At 45.6% G+C, this 21,254-nt stretch overlaps 1 protein-coding gene and 1 pseudogene across 1 annotated transcript; one reads left to right on the top strand and one right to left on the bottom strand.

Annotated features, from left to right (window-relative positions):
* Positions 1–1,330: 1,330 nt before the first annotated feature.
* On the bottom strand, positions 1,331–12,321 carry LOC110487978 (annotated as a pseudogene).
* Positions 12,309–21,129, top strand: LOC110487977 (gastrula zinc finger protein XlCGF57.1). Its single transcript, XM_021559909.2, has 3 exons — positions 12,309–13,847; positions 15,649–15,736; positions 19,443–21,129. The coding sequence occupies exons 1-3, from the start codon at positions 13,587–13,589 to the stop codon at positions 20,870–20,872; spliced, it is 1,779 nt and encodes a 592-aa protein (XP_021415584.2). The 5' UTR covers positions 12,309–13,586; the 3' UTR covers positions 20,873–21,129.
* The last annotated feature ends 125 nt before the right edge of the window (positions 21,130–21,254 follow it).

Here is a 21,254-nt window from a genome sequence, read left to right as displayed (position 1 = left end):
AAGACCAGAGAGCTGTGTAAGGACATCAGGGTTAAATTGTAGACCTGCACAAAGCTGGGATGGGCTACAGGACAATAGGCAAGCAGCTTGGTGAGAAGGCAACAACTGTTGGCGCAATTATTAGAAAATGGAAGAAGTTCAAGATGACGGTCAATCACCCTCGGTCTGGGGCTCCATGCAAGATCTCACCTCGTGGGACATCAATGATCATGAGGAAGGTGAAGGATCAGCCCAGAACTACACGGCAGGACCTGGTCAATGACCTGAAGAGAGCTGGGATCACAGTCTCAAAGAAAACCATTAGTAACACACTACACAGTCATGGATTAAAATCCTGCAGTGCACGCAAGTTCCCCCTGCTCAAGCCAGCGCATGTCCAGGCCCGTCTGAAGTTTGCCAATTACCATCTGGATGATCCAGAGGAGGAATGGGAGAAGGTCATGTGGTCTGATGAGACAAAAATAGAGAAAAAATAAACTCCACTCACCGTGTTTGGAGGAAGGAGGAGGATGAGTACAACCCCAAGAACACCATCCCAACCGTGAAGCATAGAGGTGGAAACATCATTCTTTGGGGATGCTTTTCTGCAAAGGGGACAGGACGACTGCACCGTATTGAGGGGAGGATGGATGGGGCCATGTATCGTGAGATCTTGGCCAACAACCTCATTCCCTCTGTAAGAGCATTGATGATGGGTCGTGGCTGGGTCTTCCAGCATGACAACGACCCGAAACACACAGCCAGGGCAACTAAGGAGTGGCTCCGTAAAAAGCATCTCAAGGTCTTGGAGTGGCCTAGCCAGTCTCCAGACCTGAACCCAATAGAAAATCTTTTGAGGGAGCTGAAAGTCTGTATTGTCCAGCGACAGCCCCGAAACCTGAAGGATCTGGAGAAGGTCTGTATGGAGGAGTGGGCCAAAATCCCTGCTGCAGTGTGTGCAAACCTGATCAAGAACTACAGGAAACGTATGATCTCTGGAATTGCAAACAAAGGTTTCTGTACCAAATATTAAGTTCTGCTTTTCTGATGTATCAAATACTTATGTCAATAAAATGCAAATGATTTACTTAAAAATCATACAATGATGGCTTCCGGGTTGGATGCGCTCTGTGTTAAAAAGCATACTTGGTTGGGTGGTGTATCGGAGGACGCATGACTTTCAACCTTCGTCTCTCCCGAGCCCGTATGGGAGTTGTAGCGATGAGACAAGATAGTAGCTACTAAAAACAATTGGATACCACGATTGGGGAGAAAAAGGGGTAAAAAAATATATTAAATCATACAATGTGATTTTCTGGATTTTTGTTTTAGATTCTGTCTCTCACAGTTGAAGTGTACCTATGATTTAAAAAAATGACCTCTACATGCTTTGTAAGTAGGAAACACTGCTGATTTTGCAGGGTGGGTCCTCCCACCATTGATATCATAGGGACTGGGGGAGGAGAGCAGGGTGGGTCCTCCCACCATTGATATCATAGGGACTGGGGGAGGAGAGCAGGGTGGGTCCTCCCACCATTGATATCATAGGGACTGGGGAGGAGAGCAGGGTGGGTCCTCCCACCATTGATATCATAGGGACTGGGGGAGGAGAGCAGGGTGGGTCCTCCCACCATTGATATCATAGGGACTGGGGGAGGAGAGCAGGGTGGGTCCTCCCACCATTGATATCATAGGGACTGGGGAGGAGAGCAGGGTGGGTCCTCCCACCATTGATATCATAGGGACTGGGGGAGGAGAGCAGGGTGGGTCCTCCCACCATTGATATCATAGGGACTGGGGGAGGAGAGCAGGGTGGGTCCTCCCACCATTGATATCATAGGGACTGGGGAGGAGAGCAGGGTGAGTCCTCCCACCATTGATATCATAGGGACTGGGGGAGGAGAGCAGGGTGGGTCCTCCCACCATTGATATCATAGGGACTGGGGGAGGAGAGCAGGGTGGGTCCTCCCACCATTGATATCATAGGGACTGGGGAGGAGAGCAGGGTGGGTCCTCCCACCATTGATATCATAGGGACTGGGGGAGGAGAGCAGGGTGGGTCCTCCCACCATTGATATCATAGGGACTGGGGGAGGAGAGCAGGGTGGGTCCTCCCACCATTGATATCATAGGGACTGGGGGAGGAGAGCAGGGTGGGTCCTCCCACCATTGATATACAATATCAAGTGACGCAGCAGTGGATAGTTGAAGAGGTCTGTCTCCAGTACGCACTACCACCACTTCTCAAACAGTATCCTGTCCTGGGATAGGCCTAAACTGAGCAGGGTCTGGACCACGCTCTCTATCATAGGTGGAGGGCCACACAGGTAACACAGCATAGTGTTAGGGTCGACGTGGCGACGCAACTCCCCCTCTGATAGCCTCCCATCTGTGGAAGATCAAATAAACATTTATTTAAAGAAATATAAATAAAAAAGACATGGAAAATGTACTTTCATGTAGTGCTGTCATTTTATGGACTAGCATCCATTTAAATTCATTGGGAATGTATTTTTTAACAGCCAAACGAAACATATCCAGTTAAACTATCTTTAGTTTAATTTCCAACCCCTTGCAGATTGTCTCAGTAAACATTTGTGGTTGTGTTAAGGTCATTCTGTAGTGCTTACGGTTCATGGACGGTTGGAGTTCCTGGTTGATGTCTGCCGTCTGTGCAGTGATGTGGAAGTCACAGGAGAATTTCTCTGGGAATTCTTTACACACATCTATGATGGTTTTCTGAGAGCAGAGAAGAAGAGCAGGGACAAGGAGGAACAATTATTGGTCTCATTCCCACACACAAACCCTGATATAATACAACTAGATATATACAAACACTGAACAAGAATATAAATGCAACATGTAAAGTGTTGGTCCCATGAGCTGAAATACAAGATCCCAGAAATGTTCCATACGCACAAAAAAAGCTTATTTCTCTCAAATGCTGTGAACAAATTTGTCAGTGAGCATTTCTGCTTTGCCAAGATAATCCAGATGGATTATGACACCTGACAGGTGTGGCATATCAAGAAGCTGATTAACCAGAATAATCATTACACAGGTTCACCTTGTGCTGGGGACAATAAAAGGCCTCTCTAAAATGTGCAGTTTTGTCACAAGGCTACTGATGTCTCAAGATGAAGGAACATGCTATTGGTATGTTGACTGCAGAAATGTCCACCACAGCTGTTTCCAGGACATTTTATTTAAATTTCTCTACCATAAGCTGCCTCAAGTCATTTTAGAGAATTAGGCAGTAGTCCAACTGGTCTCACAACCACAGACCACGTGTAACCACGCCAGCCCAGCACCGCCACATCCAGCTTCTTCACCTGCTGGATCATCTGAGACCAGCCACCCAGACAGCTGATGAAACTGTGGGTTTGTACAACCAAATCATTTCTGCACAAACTGTCAGAAACCGTCTCAGAGAAGCTCATCTGCGGTGCTCATCGTCCTCACCAGGGTCTTGACCTGACTGCAGTTCGGTGTCGTGAACGACTTCAGTGGACAAATGCTCACCTTCAATGGCCACTGGCACGCTGGAGAAGTGTGCTCTTCAATAATGAATCCAGGTTTCAACTGTACCATGGTGGCGGTGGGGTTGTGGTATGGGCAGGCATAAGCTACGGATAACGAACACAATTTAATTTTATTGATGGCAATTTGAATGCACAGAGATATTGTGATGAGATCATGAGGCCCATTGTTGTGCCATTCATCCACCACCATCACCTCATGTTTCAGCATGATAATGCACGGCCCCATGTCACAAAGATCTGTACACAATTCCTGGAAGCTGAACATTTTCCAGTTTTCTATGGCCTACATATTCACCTGATATGTCACCCATTGAGCAAATTTGGGACTTGCAACTTCTCACAGCCATTGAAGAGGAGTCGGACAACATTCCACAGGTCACAATCAACAGCCTGATCAACTCTATGCGAAGGAGATGTGTCGCGCTGCATGAGGCTAATGGTGGTCACACTAGATACGGACGGGTTTTATGATCCACACCCATACATTAAAAAAAATAAAGTATCTGTGACGAACAGATGCATATCTGTATTCCCAGTCATGTGAAATCCATAGATTAGGGCCAAATGAATTTATTTAAATTGACTGATTTCCTTATATGAACTGTAGCTCAGTAACACTAACACACACACACTAGTGATGCGTGGGTCAACTGTTTTTTTTCACCCGCCCACAATTGCTAATAACCCATCCGCAACCACCCGGCTATATGTGATAAAGTGGAAATCTGAGGCCCACACCCAACACTAACCCGCTAATATAGAAACTGCACAGTAGTCTACAGTCAGACAGCGGAATGATTTTTTGAGAGGCTGTTTGTTAGTCAACTTGTCTATAATTAGACCCATGCAACTTCTCTTCTGTCATTACTTGTTGCCCCAGAAGACAAAATACAGTTGTTTAAGTCAGAAGTTTACATACACTTAGGTTGGAGTCATTAAACGACCACCCCTCATCACTGTCAAACGCTCCCTAAAACACTTCTGTGAGCAGGCCTTTCTAATCGACCTGGCCCGGGTATCCTGGAAGGACATTGACCTCATCCCGTCAGTTGAGGATGCCTGGTCTTTCTTTAAAAGTAACTTCCTCACCATTTTAGATAAGCATGCTCCGTTCAAAAAATGCAGAACTAAGAACAGATATAGCCCCTGGTTCACTCCAGACCTGACTGCCCTCGACCAGCACAAAAACATCCTGTGGCGGACTGCACTAACATCGAACAGTCCCCGCGATATGCAACTGTTCAGGGAAGTCAGGAACCAATACACACAGTCAGTCAGGAAAGCTAAAGCCAACTTCTTCAGGCAGAAGTTTGCATCCTGTAGCTCCAACTCCAAAAAGTTCTGGGACACTGTGAAGTCCATGGAGAACAAGAGCACCTCCTCCCAGCTGCCCACTGCACTGAGGCTAGGTAACACGGTCACCACCGATAAATCCATGATTATCGAAAACTTCAACAAGCATTTCTCAACGGCTGGCCATGCCTTCCGCCTAGCTACTCCAACCTCGTCCAACAGCTCCCCCCCCCCCCGCAGCTACTCGCCCAAGCCTCTCCAGGTTCTCCTTTACCCAAATCCAGATAGCAGATGTTCTGAAAGAGCTGCAAAACCTGGACCCGTACAAATCAGCTGGGCTTGACAATCTGGACCCTCTATTCCTGAAACTATCCGCCGCCATTGTCGCAACCCCTATTACCAGCCTGTTCAACCTCTCTTTCATATCGTCTGAGATCCCCAAGGATTGGAAAGCTGCCGCAGTCATCCCCCTCTTCAAAGGGGGCGAAACCCTGGACCCAAACTGTTACAGACCAATATCCATCCTGCCCTGCCTATCTAAGGTCTTCGAAAGCCAAGTCAACAAACAGATCACTGACCATCTTGAATCCCACCGTACCTTCTCCGCTGTGCAATCTGGTTTCCGAGCCGGTCACGGGTGTACCTCAGCCACGCTCAAGGTACTAAACGATATCATAACCGCCATCGATAAAAGACAGTACTGTGCAGCCGTCTTCATAGACCTTGCCAAGGCTTTCGACTCTGTCAATCACCGTATTCTTATCGGCAGACTCAGTAGCCTCGGTTTTTCGGATGACTGCCTTGCCTGGTTCACCAATTACTTTGCAGACAGAGTTCAGTGTGTCAAATCGGAGGGCATGCTGTCCGGTCCTCTGGCAGTCTCTATGGGGGTGCCACAGGGTTCAATTCTCGGGCCGACTCTTTTCTCTGTATATATCAATGATGTTTCTCATGCTGCGGGCGATTCCCTGATCCACCTCTACGCAGACGACACCATTCTATATACTTCCGGCCCGTCCTTGGACACTGTGCTATCTAACCTCCAAACGAGCTTCAATGCCATACAGCACTCCTTCCGTGGCCTCCAACTGCTCTTAAACGCTAGTAAAACCAAATGCATGCTTTTCAACCGTTCACTGCCTGCACCCGCACGCCTGACCAGCATCACCACCCTGGATGGTTCCGACCTTGAATATGTGGACATCTATAAGTACCTAGGTGTCTGGCTAGACTCTAAACTCTCCTTCCAGACCCATATCAAACATCTCCAATCGAAAATCAAATCAAGAGTCGGCTTTCTATTCCGCAACAAAGCCTCCTTCACTCACGCCGCCAAACTTACCCTAGTAAAACTGACTATCCTACCGATCCTCGACTTCGGCGATGTCATCTACAAAATTGCTTCCAACACTCTACTCAGCAAACTGGATGCAGTTTATCACAGTGCCATCCGTTTTGTCACTAAAGCACCTTATACCACCCACCACTGCGACTTGTATGCTCTAGTCGGCTGGCCCTCGCTACATATTCGTCGCCAGACCCACTGGCTCCAGGTCATCTACAAGTCCATGCTAGGTAAAGCTCCGCCTTATCTCAGTTCACTGGTTACGATGGCAACACCCATCCGTAGCACGCGCTCCAGCAGGTGTATCTCACTGATCATCCCTAAAGCCAACACCTCATTTGGCCGCCTTTCGTTCCAGTTCTCTGCTGCCTGTGATTGGAACGAATTGCAAAAATCGCTGAAGTTGGAGACTTATCTCCCTCACCAACTTCAAACATCTGCTATCTGAGCAGCTAACCGATCGCTGCAGCTGTACATAGTCTATTGGTAAATAGCCCACCCATTTTCACCTACCTCATCCCCATACTGTTTTTATTTATTTATTTTTCTGCTCTTTTGCACACCAATATCTCTATCTCTACCTTTACATAACCATCTGATCATTTATCACTCCAGTGTTAATCTGCATAATTGTAATTATTTGCCTACCTTCTCATGCCTTTTGCACACAATGTATATATAGACTCCCCTTTTTTCTACTGTGTTATTGACTTGTTAATTGTTTACTCCATGTGTAACTCTGTGTTGTCTGTTCACACTGCTATGCCTTATCTTGGCCAGGTCGCAGTTGCAAATGAGAACTTGTTCTCAACTAGCCTACCTGGTAAAGGTGAAATAAAGGTGAAATAAAAAAAATAAAAATTAAAACTTGTTTTTCAACCACTCCACAAATTTCTTGTTAACAAACTATATTTTTGGCAAGTCGATTAGGACATCTACTTTGTGATTATTTCACTGTATCACAATTCCAGTGGGTCAGAAGTTTGCATACACTAAGTTGACTGTGCCTTTAAACAGCTTGGAAAAATTCCAGAAAATTCTGTCATGCCTTTAGAAGCTTCTGATAGGCTAATTGACATAATTTGAGTCAAATGGAGGTGTACCTGTGGATGTATTTCAAGGCTACCTTCAAACTTCGTGCCTCTTTTGCTTGACATCATGGGAAAATCAAAAGAAACCAGCCAAGACCCGAGAAAAATAATTGTAGACCTCCACAAGTCTGGTTCATCCTTGGGAGAAATGTCCAAATGCCTGAAGGTACCACGTTCATCTGTACAAACAATAGTACGCAAGTATAAACACCATGGGACCACGCAGCCGTCATACCGCTCAGGAAGGAGACGTGTTCTGTCTCCTAGAGATGAACGTACTTTGGTGAGAAAAGTGCAAATTAATCCCAGAACAACAGCAAAGGAACTTGTGAAGGCACTGGAGGAAACAGGTACTAAAGTATCTATATCCACAGTAAAATAAGTCCTATATCGACATAACCGGAAAGGCTGCTCAGTAAGGAAGAAGCCACTGCTCCAAATTCGCCATAAAAAAGCCAGACTACGGTTTGCATGTATTGGAGTGGCCATCACAAAGCCCTGACCTCAAGCCTATAGAACATTTGTGGGCAGAACTGAAAAAGCGTGTGCGAGCAAGGAGGCCTACAAACCTGACTCAGTTACACCAGCTCTGTCAGGAGGAATGGGCCAAAATTCGCCCAACTTATTGTGGGAAGCTTGTGGAAGGCTACCTGAAACGTTTGACCCAAGTTAAACAATTTAAAGGCAACGCTACCAAATATTAATTGAGTGTATGTAAACTTCTGACCCACTGGGAATGTAATGGAAGAAATAAAAGCTGAAATAAATCACTATTATTGACATTTCACATTCTTAAAATAATAACTGACCTAAGACAAGGACTTTTTACTAGGATTAAATGTCAGGAATTGGGGAAAAACTGAGTTTAAATGTATTTGGCTACGTTGTATGTAAACTTCCGACTTCAACTGTAAACCCTTGCTCACCAGAATGTCATAAATTGATAGAATGAATGCATCAAGGGTGGTCATCTTGAGTTCTGCAAAGATGGACCTAGTTAAACTGCAGCTAACCCAGAACAGAGCGAGACATTTTACTCTTCATTGTAATCAGTGGGGTGATATCAATACTATGCATGGCAGACTCTCTTGGCTAAGAGTTGAGGAAAGACTGACTGCATCACTTCAAGTTATAAGAAATTCCAAATTGTTTGCACAGTCAACTTACATACAGCACTGAGAAATACACTTTCCCCCACCAGACATGCCACCAGAAGTCTTTTCACAGTCCTCAAGTCCAGAACAAATTCAAGGAAACGTACAGTATTATAGAGCCATGACTGCATGGAACTCCCTTCCATAGTGAAGAGCAAACCTGGTTTCAAAAAACAAATAAAGCAACACTTCATGGCACAACGCCTCTCCCCTACTTTCTGTGCGTGTGTGTGTGTGTGTGTGTGTGTGTGTAACTGATACACACACTACATGTTCATGTTTTTAAATGCATGTAAATTGTAAAGTCTTATCTGTAGTCTTTTTTGTTATGTGTCAGACACCAGTAAGACCAAATGTCGCCATAATGGGGATCCTAATAAAATAAAAATTCTATCTGCTTCTCTCACACAGCAAAGATTTTTTAGGGACTGGGGAGAAAATGCAATAACGCAAAGAAAGCAACATTTTCAAACTGACATCAGTTTGACCGGTTTTAAGGAAATTAAAAGCTGTTAAAACGAGCCAAAAAATGTTTTGTTTGGCTTAGATGCATATTTTATGTGGTTGAATGACTCAAATCAGCTTTTATGATGCTTATAAAAGATAGGGACCGTCTGTAAATGTGGCAGTGCTAACCGTGTATTGATTCTCTATGCTGAAATAAATCATATTTCCCCACTCCTGTTCCCGAGTCAAAATGTACATTTGGTGTGTAATTTTACTGCAACAAATGCTTCATTCTGCCGGCGTTAATGTTACATTAGGCAATGTGAGAGGTTATAGACCTACAGTCCAGATTTCACTTAGGTTACTATTCCATTTAACCCATCTGAACAGTTCCCTTGACGTGCCATTTTCACAGATACTACTGCACTGTTGGAGCTATGAACACATTTCTCTACACCCGCAATAACATCTGCTAAATATGTGACCAATAGAAATGGATTTGAAGTCCCTTAGGCTACACACTAACAGCAGATAATAAATTATAAAAGAAACCTCAATGTAGCCTATAGATGAGTCGACCCACCTACTCTCCCCCCCCCCCGTCACTTTGAAGAGCAGCTCGTGCGTTCTTGGCGCTGTAGCAGAGGTGGGTGGAGCCTATGTTGTAGCCCCGCCCTACTTTTGCAGGGTTCTGTCGTAGCAGGTCAGCGGTGTGAAGCAGGATGGAGTATAAAGGGTTAATGCCCACGCCACCAACAGGTCAACACAGGGGGCAGGGGGTCAAAGAAGAAGTTACCGCCCATACGCATCGCTACATGGGAGTCCATAGTGCACTGAGGACAGAGAAGGAATAAAAAGTGTTTATTTTGTAATGATAAATAACTCCGGTATGAGATGTCCACATTCTAGAAGTCTGCTTTCTGTTCCCTATTGTGGAGAAAGTCTGTTTTAGAGATGAAAAAACGACATCCAGTGCAGCATCGGAGTCTCAGGAGACACAGACGCTGTTACACACACACACACACACTGCTGTTACACACACACACTGATGTTACACACACACACACTGACTGCTGTTACACACACACACTGCTGTTACACACACACTGCTGTTACACACACACACACACACACTGCTGTTACACACACACACTGCTGTTACACACACACACACACACACTGCTGTTACACACACACACTGCTGTTACACACACACACTGCTGTTACACACACACACGATGGGAGAGAGAGATCTTATAGCTGGTAGGGGGGGTATTTTGAAGACAACAGCAGCAAATTCCCTCTCCTTTTCCCATTATACACACACACACACGTATACACACACTCCTCTGCTTTATCTGTTGTCACAGTCCCCACACTCTAACCCAGTACAGACGGAAGAGTTAACAACAGGCTCATCAAACAATCCCAGGGCTGAGTACAGTCTCCAACCACTTTACTGTGGAATATCAGACAGCTTTATGTGGCGACAACCACAGTCACACACAGCTTACTGCTCAGAGAAGACACATCTACTGGATGAGATCAGACTTACAATACAACCTAGAAAAACACACACACACCAGATGGAGAGACAGGCAGAAAGACTGACAGACACTGACAATGCTATTGATTGAGGCAGAAACTAAAACTACATGTGAAAATTTTCATTTCAATGTACACACACACTCACTCACTCACCTTGGTGTGTATCCAATGTGCGGGGGGGGATGTTCTGTGTATTTGACAGCCAGCTCGATAACACCCTCTCTCTGCAGCAGACCTGGACTGGAACACACAGAGAATCCTCCTACCTTCTCCATACCAGGTATAAAGAAGTCCACCCTGGACACACAGAGAGACAGACCTCAAAATGTACAGAATGTGTCCATGTCACTCACATATCTTTACATAACATACCACAGGAAGTGGTAACTTTCCACAAGTTTGGAGAAAAAGAGTACACAGCCCTCCAAGGCAATAACAACTAGCAAGCATCTCTCCCTCTCTGACACGTAAACAGAGACACACACATATGTTTCTCCCACTCCTCCTACCCATCTGTCATATGGACTGGAGGAGGTGTAAGGTATAGTATTTACATCCGTTTTACATCCATTACTGAACACCGGCAGGGCAACTCACCAACCTCTTCTGTTTATACACAAACCGCCCACCAACAGTATGGACCACAGAGTTGAAGGGGATATTTATCAACTGAATGTACTTTTACATCATAAATTAAACATGTTTATGGATGTGTGCTTTGCTTTCAGCTACAATACTAATGCCGTTTTCTTTTGTAGCTCAGTGGGTAGAGCGTGCCACGTGTAACGCCAGGGTAGTGAGTTTGATTCCCGGGACTACCCATTGGTAATGAATGCACGCATGACGAAGTCGCTTTGGAAAAACAGAGTGCTAAATGTCACATGTTATGAAGCCTGTAAGTGGGTCTGAAACAATCTTGTAAGTTGTAAATCCCCCCTAACTGCTTCCTGCTGTCATCATATGCATTTGTTTATCAACTTATTTATTTACCTGTATTTTAACCAGGTGGGTTGATTGAGAACATTGTCTTTTAACACAATGACCTGGGGAACAGTGGCAGGGGAGAGCAACACTGTAAATAGCATTACACACATTCAATACAACACTTCCCTCTAGTGCCTGGTAAAGGTATTACAGCCATTATAACATGCGGTTTGCGCAAGACCTTGATGGATTGCAGCAGGTCATTTCTCTTACTGTGCGTGATGATTGACAGCAGCCTGTGCCAGATAATGAATTTGATAACCTCTATACCCCTGTATGGACCTTTTGTCCAAACTGTTGATGTGATATACTGGTTAATTTAACTGTGACAACACACTGCCTCTCCCCCTATACCGTATCTACCCATACCTATAGCCTACACACTTGTGCAGATCTGAAAGGATTGGATAGGTGTAAACATCCTCTCCCCAAAGCCATTGGTGTAAATGCTGTATTCAGTCTCCTTTCAATGAGCTATGAATGTAGCCAAACAAATGACAGTACTGTACTACTCACCACTGTCCAGCTCTGAAAGTAAAGTCTGGATGGACAGCTAGCCGGAGGCGTTTCACTGTCTCAGACTCGTCCATGATGCCACATACCCGCGCCGGATATACATGCTGGACACACACACACCAACACACAGTTTACAAATGAAATAACCTGTCAATCAATTATGAAGATTAACACAAGTAAACTGTGGCAATAGTTGAGAATCTGTACATTAGAAACCTTTAGCCTAGACAAACACAGATTAACAAAATGTCTTCGATATTGTCAGTCTCATCATAACACAGATCTAAAACTGTTTTCAGTTTTGGATTGCATAAGCCACAGGTTTGTTGCTACAGTACAAACACAGCTGGATGGTCACTCACATCTTGTCTGTAGTTGAATGCTGTCCTCTCTAGATGGTCCGTTTGTCTTCTGGATTACATTTTCCTGAAAAGACAACAGAAATACCTACTTTATTTAAACATGTCTGTCTATCAGAAAATAATGTAGCCAAGCGAATCAGCACAAAGGTCAGTTACGTGCATAACCTCTATGGCCCTTAGAAAGACTGCAGTCTCACCTGTGTGCTGACGTCAAAACAAACAATAAATAGACTTGTACCCATTGTCAGATGGGTCCAGCAAACTTTAAGTAAATCATGATCATCTAAAAACAGGCGAGTAGCTCCGGGTGTATGGCAGCTTTGGTGTTGTTAAAGACGTGACAAGTGTAGTAGCCGCACAATCAGCCCCAAGCCCGCTCCTAACCCCCCCAACAGTGACAGAGGGGCGACGGGCCACCTGACAGCAATAATACTCCACATATTATATATGAAACCCAACTCACCTTGTGATCGAACACGGGAACAAAACACGCGACCGTATCAGACCGCCGGACGCCCCCGACAATGTGAAGCTTCGAGCCGCCATGGAAAGTATACAGAGGACGCTCATGTGCAATATAATGTCACTTTACCTTTTCTTTAGAGAGGCAACCTATTGAGGTAGAAAGTGGAGAAAGTTGGTGTTGGTGGCTAGCTAGCTGACGCTAGCCACCAACATGGTCTAAACCAGATTTAACAGATGACAGCAAGCATGTGAGTCATTTTGTCGATACTAGCTAGTTAGCTAACGTTTACGTTTGGTGTAGCTAGGATGCTAACCAACTGTGCAACCACCGTTTCTAAAACAGAGAAATCCATAGCATGCTAACTCAGTCAGCCCAGTGAAGCCTATGCACTTTCACTTAACATTTACAGCTATCGTAGCACTGACTGCATTCCCTACGGAATATAGCTAGTCTCTCTGAAAAGCAAGTCTTGCCAATGTATGACAATCTGTTTGATATGATCTTCTTGCAGGTTAGATAACCTTCCTGAAATGTGTGGAAGATTTGTTGACTCCGGAAGTGATTGACGGCATGCTCTTTCGTGTGTTCATATTTGCGCAGATACTGCGCATGCCACATGGATGTTCTATCAATAATCAGTTAGGCTTCAGCATTTGAGTCATGCAGATGTATAGTTTCTGCATAATTCTGCGGATTTATTTTTGGGATAGTGCAGCCTAATGTTTTATTTTTTAGTGTGTTGGATAGGATATCATTGTGGTGAGCTGGTCTTGAGTTCAGTCTAACGTTACCTAGCTAGTCTTTCTCGCAAAATTCAAAGAAAGGGGAACGTGTCGACGGAGATACTCAAGTTCACACGATGAATAACAAACCTGGGAAAGGGCAAAGCAACACAACCAAGAGGACTATACAGTCTAACACTAATGGGGTTACTTTCAACTCCATCCGAATAAAAAAAGAACCAGGAGACTTTGAACGGAAGGAAATTGGTGACCATTCCAAACGTCCTTTGCTGGAGAAGCAAAAGCACGTCAAGCAACATCAAACTACGTCCAACCAAGCGACCCGGTATAGCAAGATATCGAGGAGTCCTGTGGTGATACTAACAAAATTGTCCAACGTAAGATGAGTTAGTAGTCTTTCCCCAACATGCGACTTTTAAGGATGGATCGAAATTTACAGAATGGTTACCTGGAGGAAAATCTAGTCCAGGGGAGGGGTCATGTAATTTATAAAATTTCAAATTCTCAGTGTTTTAGAATTAGTTGCTTATTAGGCGATTTATCGACGTGCCTGATGCTGCCCCTCATCTCTGATTCTCAGCTGGTCCCTCAATATCAAGTGAGCCTATTGGCTATTTAGTGTGATGCACAGAGCAGAGTTATATGTCTAAGATAGCTACTAGGATGGTGTAAATACAACTAGGCTGCATTATACACTGCAATGGATATTCCAACCCCGAGCCCTGGCCTGCTCTACTCTTGCTGATCGGCCTAACCAATGGCTGTGCTGTGTAGGCCTACGGTGGCAGTTCAGCAAGAGAGTCAAATGCTTCTTCCGCAAATACTTTTTGATTAGGCCTAGTCCAAAAGATAGTTCATCTTGCTCGCTGACTAGTCTATATCCTGTGTCCTGTTCAGTTTGAGAAGGAGAGTGCGAAGATGAGGAGGACCGGAGGTCAACTTTGATAGCTTGCGGCTACTATATTGTTTTTAATTAAATCAATTATGTTTCTTGCCCATGGTGTATTTATCAGAGTTATTGACCTCTCAATAAACCAGATTGGAGTAACTTACATTGTGCTGAAACTAAAGCTGCAGCCGCAGCACAATCAATCGAAAATGGACAGCTCATAAACACATTATGTAAGGTGTTGGTTTCATGAGCTGAAATAAAAGATCCCAGAAATGTTCCATATGCACAAAAAGCTTATTGTGCACACATTTGTTTACATCCCTGTTCGTGAGCATTTCTCCTTTGCCAAGATAATCCATCCACCTGACTGGTGTGGCATATCAAGAAGCTGATTAAACAGAATGATCATTATGCTGGGGACAATTAAAAAGCCACTCTAAAATGTGCAGTTTTTGTCACACAACACAATGCCACAATTGGCATGCTGACTACAAGACTGTCCACCAGAGCTGTTGCCAGAGAATTTAATGTTAATTTCTCTACCATAAGCCATCTCCAATGTCATTTTAGAGAATTTGGCATGTGGTAACAACACCAACCCAGGACCTACACATCTGGGTCCTTCACCTGTGGGATCGTCTGAGACCAGCCACCTTGACAGCTGATGAAACTGTGTGTTTGCACAACCAAAGAATTTCTGCACAAACGGTCAGAAACCATCTCGGAGAAGCTCATCTGCTGCTCGTCGTCCTCACCAGGGTCTTGACCTGATTTCAGTTTGAAGTCATAACCGACTTCAGTGGACAAATGCTAACCTTGGTTTGCTGATGTCAACGTTGTGAACAGAGTGCCCAGTGGTGGTGGGGTTATGGTAAGGGCAGGCATAAACTACGGACAACAAACATAATTGTATTTTATTGATGGTAATTTGAATACACGAGATACCGTGACGAGATCCTGAGGCCCATTGTCGTGCCATGCATACTCGCCAGACATGTCACCCATTGAGCAAGTTTAGGGTGCTCTGGATTGACGTGTACGACAGCATGTTCCAGTTCCCGCCAATATCCAGCAACTTCACATAGCCATTGAAGAGGAGTGGGATAACATTACACAGGCCACATCCATAGACCAGGGCCTAATTTATTTTAATTGACCGATTTCCTTCTATGAACTGTAACTCGGTAAAATCCTTGAAATTGTTGCACGTTGCGTTTTATATTTGTGTTCAGTGAAGGTTGTTGGTTTATGCTTACTGTGGTTTCTTCATCTTTCTAATCTATAAGGTGGTGCTTAAGACTCTTCTGAGAGAAACTAAAGTGCGTTTGGTGAAGGAGGAGACAGATGCCAGGAGGGATGAAGACAACAGTGAAGGTAGGACATGTACATACTCCAGTCCACACCCAATACTGCAGTGAAAATGGGTGATACATTTCTGAAGATTTTAATTTGATATCAGCAGGGATTATTTCTTTATTCTGGAATTAGGAAAATTACATTTCTCTTTTTTATGTGTTCCCTCTCCCACCCCATAGGGAGTGAACATTATTTACAATAAGGGTTAGATTAAGAAAATCAGACCTCTAATGAAAATGGATGGCCTCCCTTCAGCAAAATATATTTAACCTAAACCCTCCCTGAAGACTGTAAAAAAACAAGTGACCCTCCCCTATACCCAAATAAGAATTAAAACACAAAGCAGGTACCAGAAAACATGCCTAGCATTTATCCTCACTTCTTGGACAGACTAGAGCCTTACATATGTCGTCTTATAAACTGTTATTCGACCTGTGTGCATTAGATGGCAATGCAGGAATTTTTATAGCACTCAGGGCTGAGGGCCTGAAGGTTGTGGGTTCGTCGTGGACAAGAGTTGGGGTGGAAAGATCTCCTTTATTGTAAAATCATTGCATGAATCTGTCACTGTGTTTTCAGGTCGGAGAAAAAATAGCCTTTTTATAAACATTTCATGCAATTGTACATATTAGCAGAATCTTTTTTTAATAACACAAATTACAGGATAATACAAATGGACGGAGAACGAGGCCTATGTGTTAATCTTATCATATTTCTCTAATGCCAAATCAGTGTGTCTTTTTTGCAACAAAACTGTCCCTGTTTGCAAATAATTAAATCTGAGACATCATTTGGAATTTGAGCATGGTACTTTCAAAAGTTAGGACTACCTTTCCACCCAAGACCGAGTAGGCCTACCTTTCCACCCAAGACAGAGAAGGCCTACCTTTCCACCCAAGACAGAGAAGGCCTACCTTTCCACCCCAGACAGAGAAGGCCAACCTTTCCACCCCAGACAGAGAAGGCCTACCTTTCCACTCCAGACAGAGAAGTCCTACCTTTCCACCCCAGACAGAGAAGGCCTACCTTTCCACCCCAGACAGAGAAGGCCTACCTTTCCACCCCAGACAGAGAAGGCCTACCTTTCCACCCCAGACAGAGAAGGCCTACCTTTCCACCCCAGACAGAGAAGGCCTACCTTTCCACCTAAGACCGAGAAGGCCTACCTTTCCACCCCAGACCGAGAAGGCCTACCTTTCCACCCCAGACAGAGAAGGCCTACCTTTCCACCCCAGACAGAGAAGGCCTACCTTTCCACCCCAGACAGAGAAGGCCTACCTTTCCACCCCAGACAGAGAAGGCCTACCTTTCCACCCCAGACAGAGAAGGCCTACCTTTCCACCCCAGACAGAGAAGGCCTACCTTTCCACCCCAGACAGAGTAGGCCTACCTTTCCACCCCAGACAGAGAAGGCCTACCTTTCCACCCAAGACCGAGAAGGCCTACCTTTCCATCCCAGACAGAGAAGGCCTACCTTTCCACCCAAGACAGAGAAGGCCTACCTTTCCACCCCAGACAGAGAATGCCTACCTTTCCACCCCAGACAGAGAAGGCCTACCTTTCCACCTAAGACCGAGAAGGCCTACCTTTCCACCCCAGACCGAGAAGGCCTACCTTTCCACCCCAGACAGAGAAGGCCTACCTTTCCACCCCAGACAGAGAAGGCCTACCTTTCCACCCCAGACAGAGAAGGCCTACCTTTCCACCCCAGACAGAGAAGGCCTACCTTTCCACCCCAGACAGAGAAGGCCTACCTTTCCACCCCAGACAGAGAAGGCCTACCTTTCCACCCCAGACAGAGAAGGCCTACCTTTCCACCCCAGACAGAGAAGGCCTACCTTTCCACCCCAGACAGAGAAGGCCTACCTTTCCACCCCAGACAGAGAAGGCCTACCTTTCCACCCCAGACAGAGAAGGCCTACCTTTCCACCCCAGACAGAGAAGGCCTACCTTTCCACCCCAGACAGAGAAGGCCTACCTTTCCACCCCAGACAGAGAAGGCCTACCTTTCCACCCCAGACAGAGAAGGCCTACCTTTCCACCCCAGACAGAGAAGGCCTACCTTTCCACCCCAGACAGAGAAGGCCTACCTTTCCACCCCAGACAGAGAAGGCCTACCTTTCCACCCCAGACAGAGAAGGCCTACCTTTCCACCCCAGACAGAGAAGGCCTACCTTTCCACCCCAGACAGAGAAGGCCTACCTTTCCACCCCAGACAGAGAAGGCCTACCTTTCCACCCCAGACAGAGAAGGCCTACCTTTCCACCCCAGACAGAGAAGGCCTACCTTTCCACCCCAGACAGAGAAGGCCTACCTTTCCACCCCAGACAGAGAAGGCCTACCTTTCCACCCCAGACAGAGAAGGCCTACCTTTCCACCCCAGACAGAGAAGGCCTACCTTTCCACCCCAGACAGAGAAGGCCTACCTTTCCACCCCAGACAGAGAAGGCCTACCTTTCCACCCCAGACAGAGAAGGCCTACCTTTCCACCCCAGACAGAGAAGGCCTACCTTTCCACCCCAGACAGAGAAGGCCTACCTTTCCACCCCAGACAGAGTAGGCCTACCTTTCCACCCCAGACAGAGAAGGCCTACCTTTCCACCCCAGACAGAGAAGGCCTACCTTTCCACCCCAGACAGAGAAGGCCTACCTTTCCACCCCAGACAGAGAAGGCCTACCTTTCCACCCTAGACAGAGAAGGCCTACCTTTCCACCCCAGACAGAGAAGGCCTACCTTTCCACCCCAGACAGAGAAGGCCTACCTTTCCACCTAAGACCGAGAAGGCCTACCTTTCCACCCCAGACAGAGAAGGCCTACCTTTCCACCCCAGACAGAGAAGGCCTACCTTTCCACCCCAGACAGAGAAGGCCTACCTTTCCACCCCAGACAGAGAAGGCCTACCTTTCCACCCCAGACAGAGAAGGCCTACCTTTCCACCCCAGCAAAGTACATTTGTCTCATCTGCAAAGGAGGTTGTAGTTTAGCCTCTGAATGTCAAAGAAATGAAGCAATACATATCCCCCATATGCATTGGAGTCACATCTGTCCCGTGTATTTCACAGCTTGTTTCACAAAGCATCTCGGACCAAAGCTCTGTTATACATCACTTTATTTAATCAGATCTGTTTTATTTTCTTAAATGTTAAGCTAACAATCTTCTCATAAAAGTTGTTTATAGTGCGTCGGACACATGCGTTTTGCCATTTTCTTTCATACCTTCTCAATTCAAGTCTTGGTTTTAAATTAACAGCCCTTCACTGACAGAGGTATGCTATTTAAAGAGTGGATATAGGGTGTAGGAATTGACCAATAAAATATATGGATATAGCAGCCTATATAGCCTTTTAGTCTGTCAAACGGGTAGGCCTACCTCATTTCTTAAATAGGCTCCAACACAAAGCCCTATTGTTGTTAGTAAAGTCTAATTAAAATGAAGACCTTGAAATTATGCCTACTTGAATTTTCCTACTTTCTGCACCATGAGCCATTTTCGATTCTTCAAGTTTCAGCATCACAATGTAAGTTACTCGAATATGTCTTATTGTGAGGTCAATAACTCTGATAAATACATCACGGGCAAGAAACCTATTGTTTTTAATAAAAATCTATTATAGTAGTAGCAAGCTATCAAAGTTGATCTTTGGTCCTCATCTTCACAAGCTGAACAGAAAACAGGCTATTCTGAGTTCAAGGCCTAATCACCTCTTTATCCCTCTCCCTCAGTCTCTTCTCCGCAGTTCTTTCCTTGTCCACACTGCACCATCTCCTTCACTGACTGTTACTTCCTGGAGAACCACATCAAGACCAAACACCAGAAGCAGTACCTGGCCATGTTGAAAAGCCACGTCTCAAAGAGTAAAACCGTGTACGCCCCCACACACAGCTGTCCCCAGTGCAGCTGCATGTTCCATACCCCACGACAGCTACACATCCACACCCGCCAGGCCCACCCCTCCGCCCTTCCCCAGAAACCTGTCCGTCCCCCCAGGGTTCCGGGGAAACTCCACCCCTGCCCGCAGTGTGCCCGTAGATTCCCGTACCTGGGAACCCTGCTGAAGCACTGCAAGAATTTGCACAAAATGGCTGTTTTTCGCACCGATGGTCACATCAGTTGTGCTGACTGTGGGAAGAGCTTTGAAAATTGCTGGGGACTAGGGCCACACCGGTGTCAAGAACCAGAGGGCACTAAACCTAAGGACACTAAGACTGTGGTCTGTCTGGAAGTCGGCTTCCATTGCTCAGAGTGTGGGAAGATCCTCAGTACTCCTACGAGCCTGGACACTCACATGCGCATCCACACTGGAGAGAAGCCGTACGAATGTAAGGAGTGCGGCAAGCGCTTCTCAGAGAACAGCGGTTACCGTTATCACTCGTTAATACACTCGGGGCTCAAGCCGTTCAAATGCCAGGACTGCGGGAAGACTTTCAAACGGAAGTCGCTCCTCTGGACTCACATGTCGGTTCACACTGGTGAGCGGAAGTTCTCCTGCACCCAATGCGATAAGCGGTATGCAAGCAGGGCCCATCTGAAGCTTCACCTGCGAACACACTCGGGGGAGAGACCTTTCAAATGCACCGTTTGTGGTAAAGACTTTGCTGACAAAGCTTATCTGAAAACACACCTGAAGATCCACAGCAACGAGAAGAACTACCACTGTGGGGTTTGTGGGCGGGCGTTCTTGAGGCTGGGGTTGTTGAAGTTACACATGCGCTCACATACCGGGGAGAGGCCCTACCACTGCACAGTGTGCGACAAGAAGTTTTTTCGACTCTCACACCTGAAGAACCATCACCTGACTCACACGGGTGAGAAACCATACACCTGTACCGAGTGCAGTAAAAGCTTCACTCAGTCTGGGGATCTGTCCAAGCACAAGCTCCTACACACTGGGGAGAAGCCATTTGAATGCCCTGAATGCCCCAGCCGGTTTAACCGTTCTGGTTCTCTGTCCAGTCACATGAGGACCCACACTCACCGTGATATAAAGCCATACTCCTGCCAAGAATGTGGGAAGAGCTTTTATGAACAGAGTCACGTCAAAGTCCACATGAAGACCCACACAGGGGAGAGACCGTATCCCTGCCCCCACTGCCTTTTCAGCTTCACTCGGAAAGCACATCTCTCCAAACACCTGCCTAGATGTCGTAAATGATCATGGTTGGCATTTTTTATGACAGCTTTTTTATTATGAAATTCATTGTATTCATAGGAATCACTTTTAGATGAATCCACCACAGTGAAACAATAACGTTATATAGTCATGGAATACATTGAAACATTATTATACTGAGCAAAAATATAAACGCATCATGTACAGTGTTGGTCCAATGTTTCGTGGGCTGAAATAAAATATCCCAGAAATGTTCCATACGCACAAAAAGCTTATTGCTCACAAATTTGTTTACATCCCTGTTAGTGAGCATTTTTTCCTTTGCCAGGATAATCCATCCACCTGACAGGTGTGGCATATCAATAAGCTGATTAAACAGCATGGTCATTACACAGGTGCGCCTTGTGCTGGGGACAAAAGGCCC

Source organism: Oncorhynchus mykiss, chromosome 32 (assembly GCF_013265735.2).
Source record: "Oncorhynchus mykiss isolate Arlee chromosome 32, USDA_OmykA_1.1, whole genome shotgun sequence".
NCBI classification, from domain to species: domain Eukaryota; kingdom Metazoa; phylum Chordata; class Actinopteri; order Salmoniformes; family Salmonidae; genus Oncorhynchus; species Oncorhynchus mykiss.
Note: the sequence above shows the minus strand (reverse complement) of the source record. Positions and strands in the feature narration are given on the sequence as shown.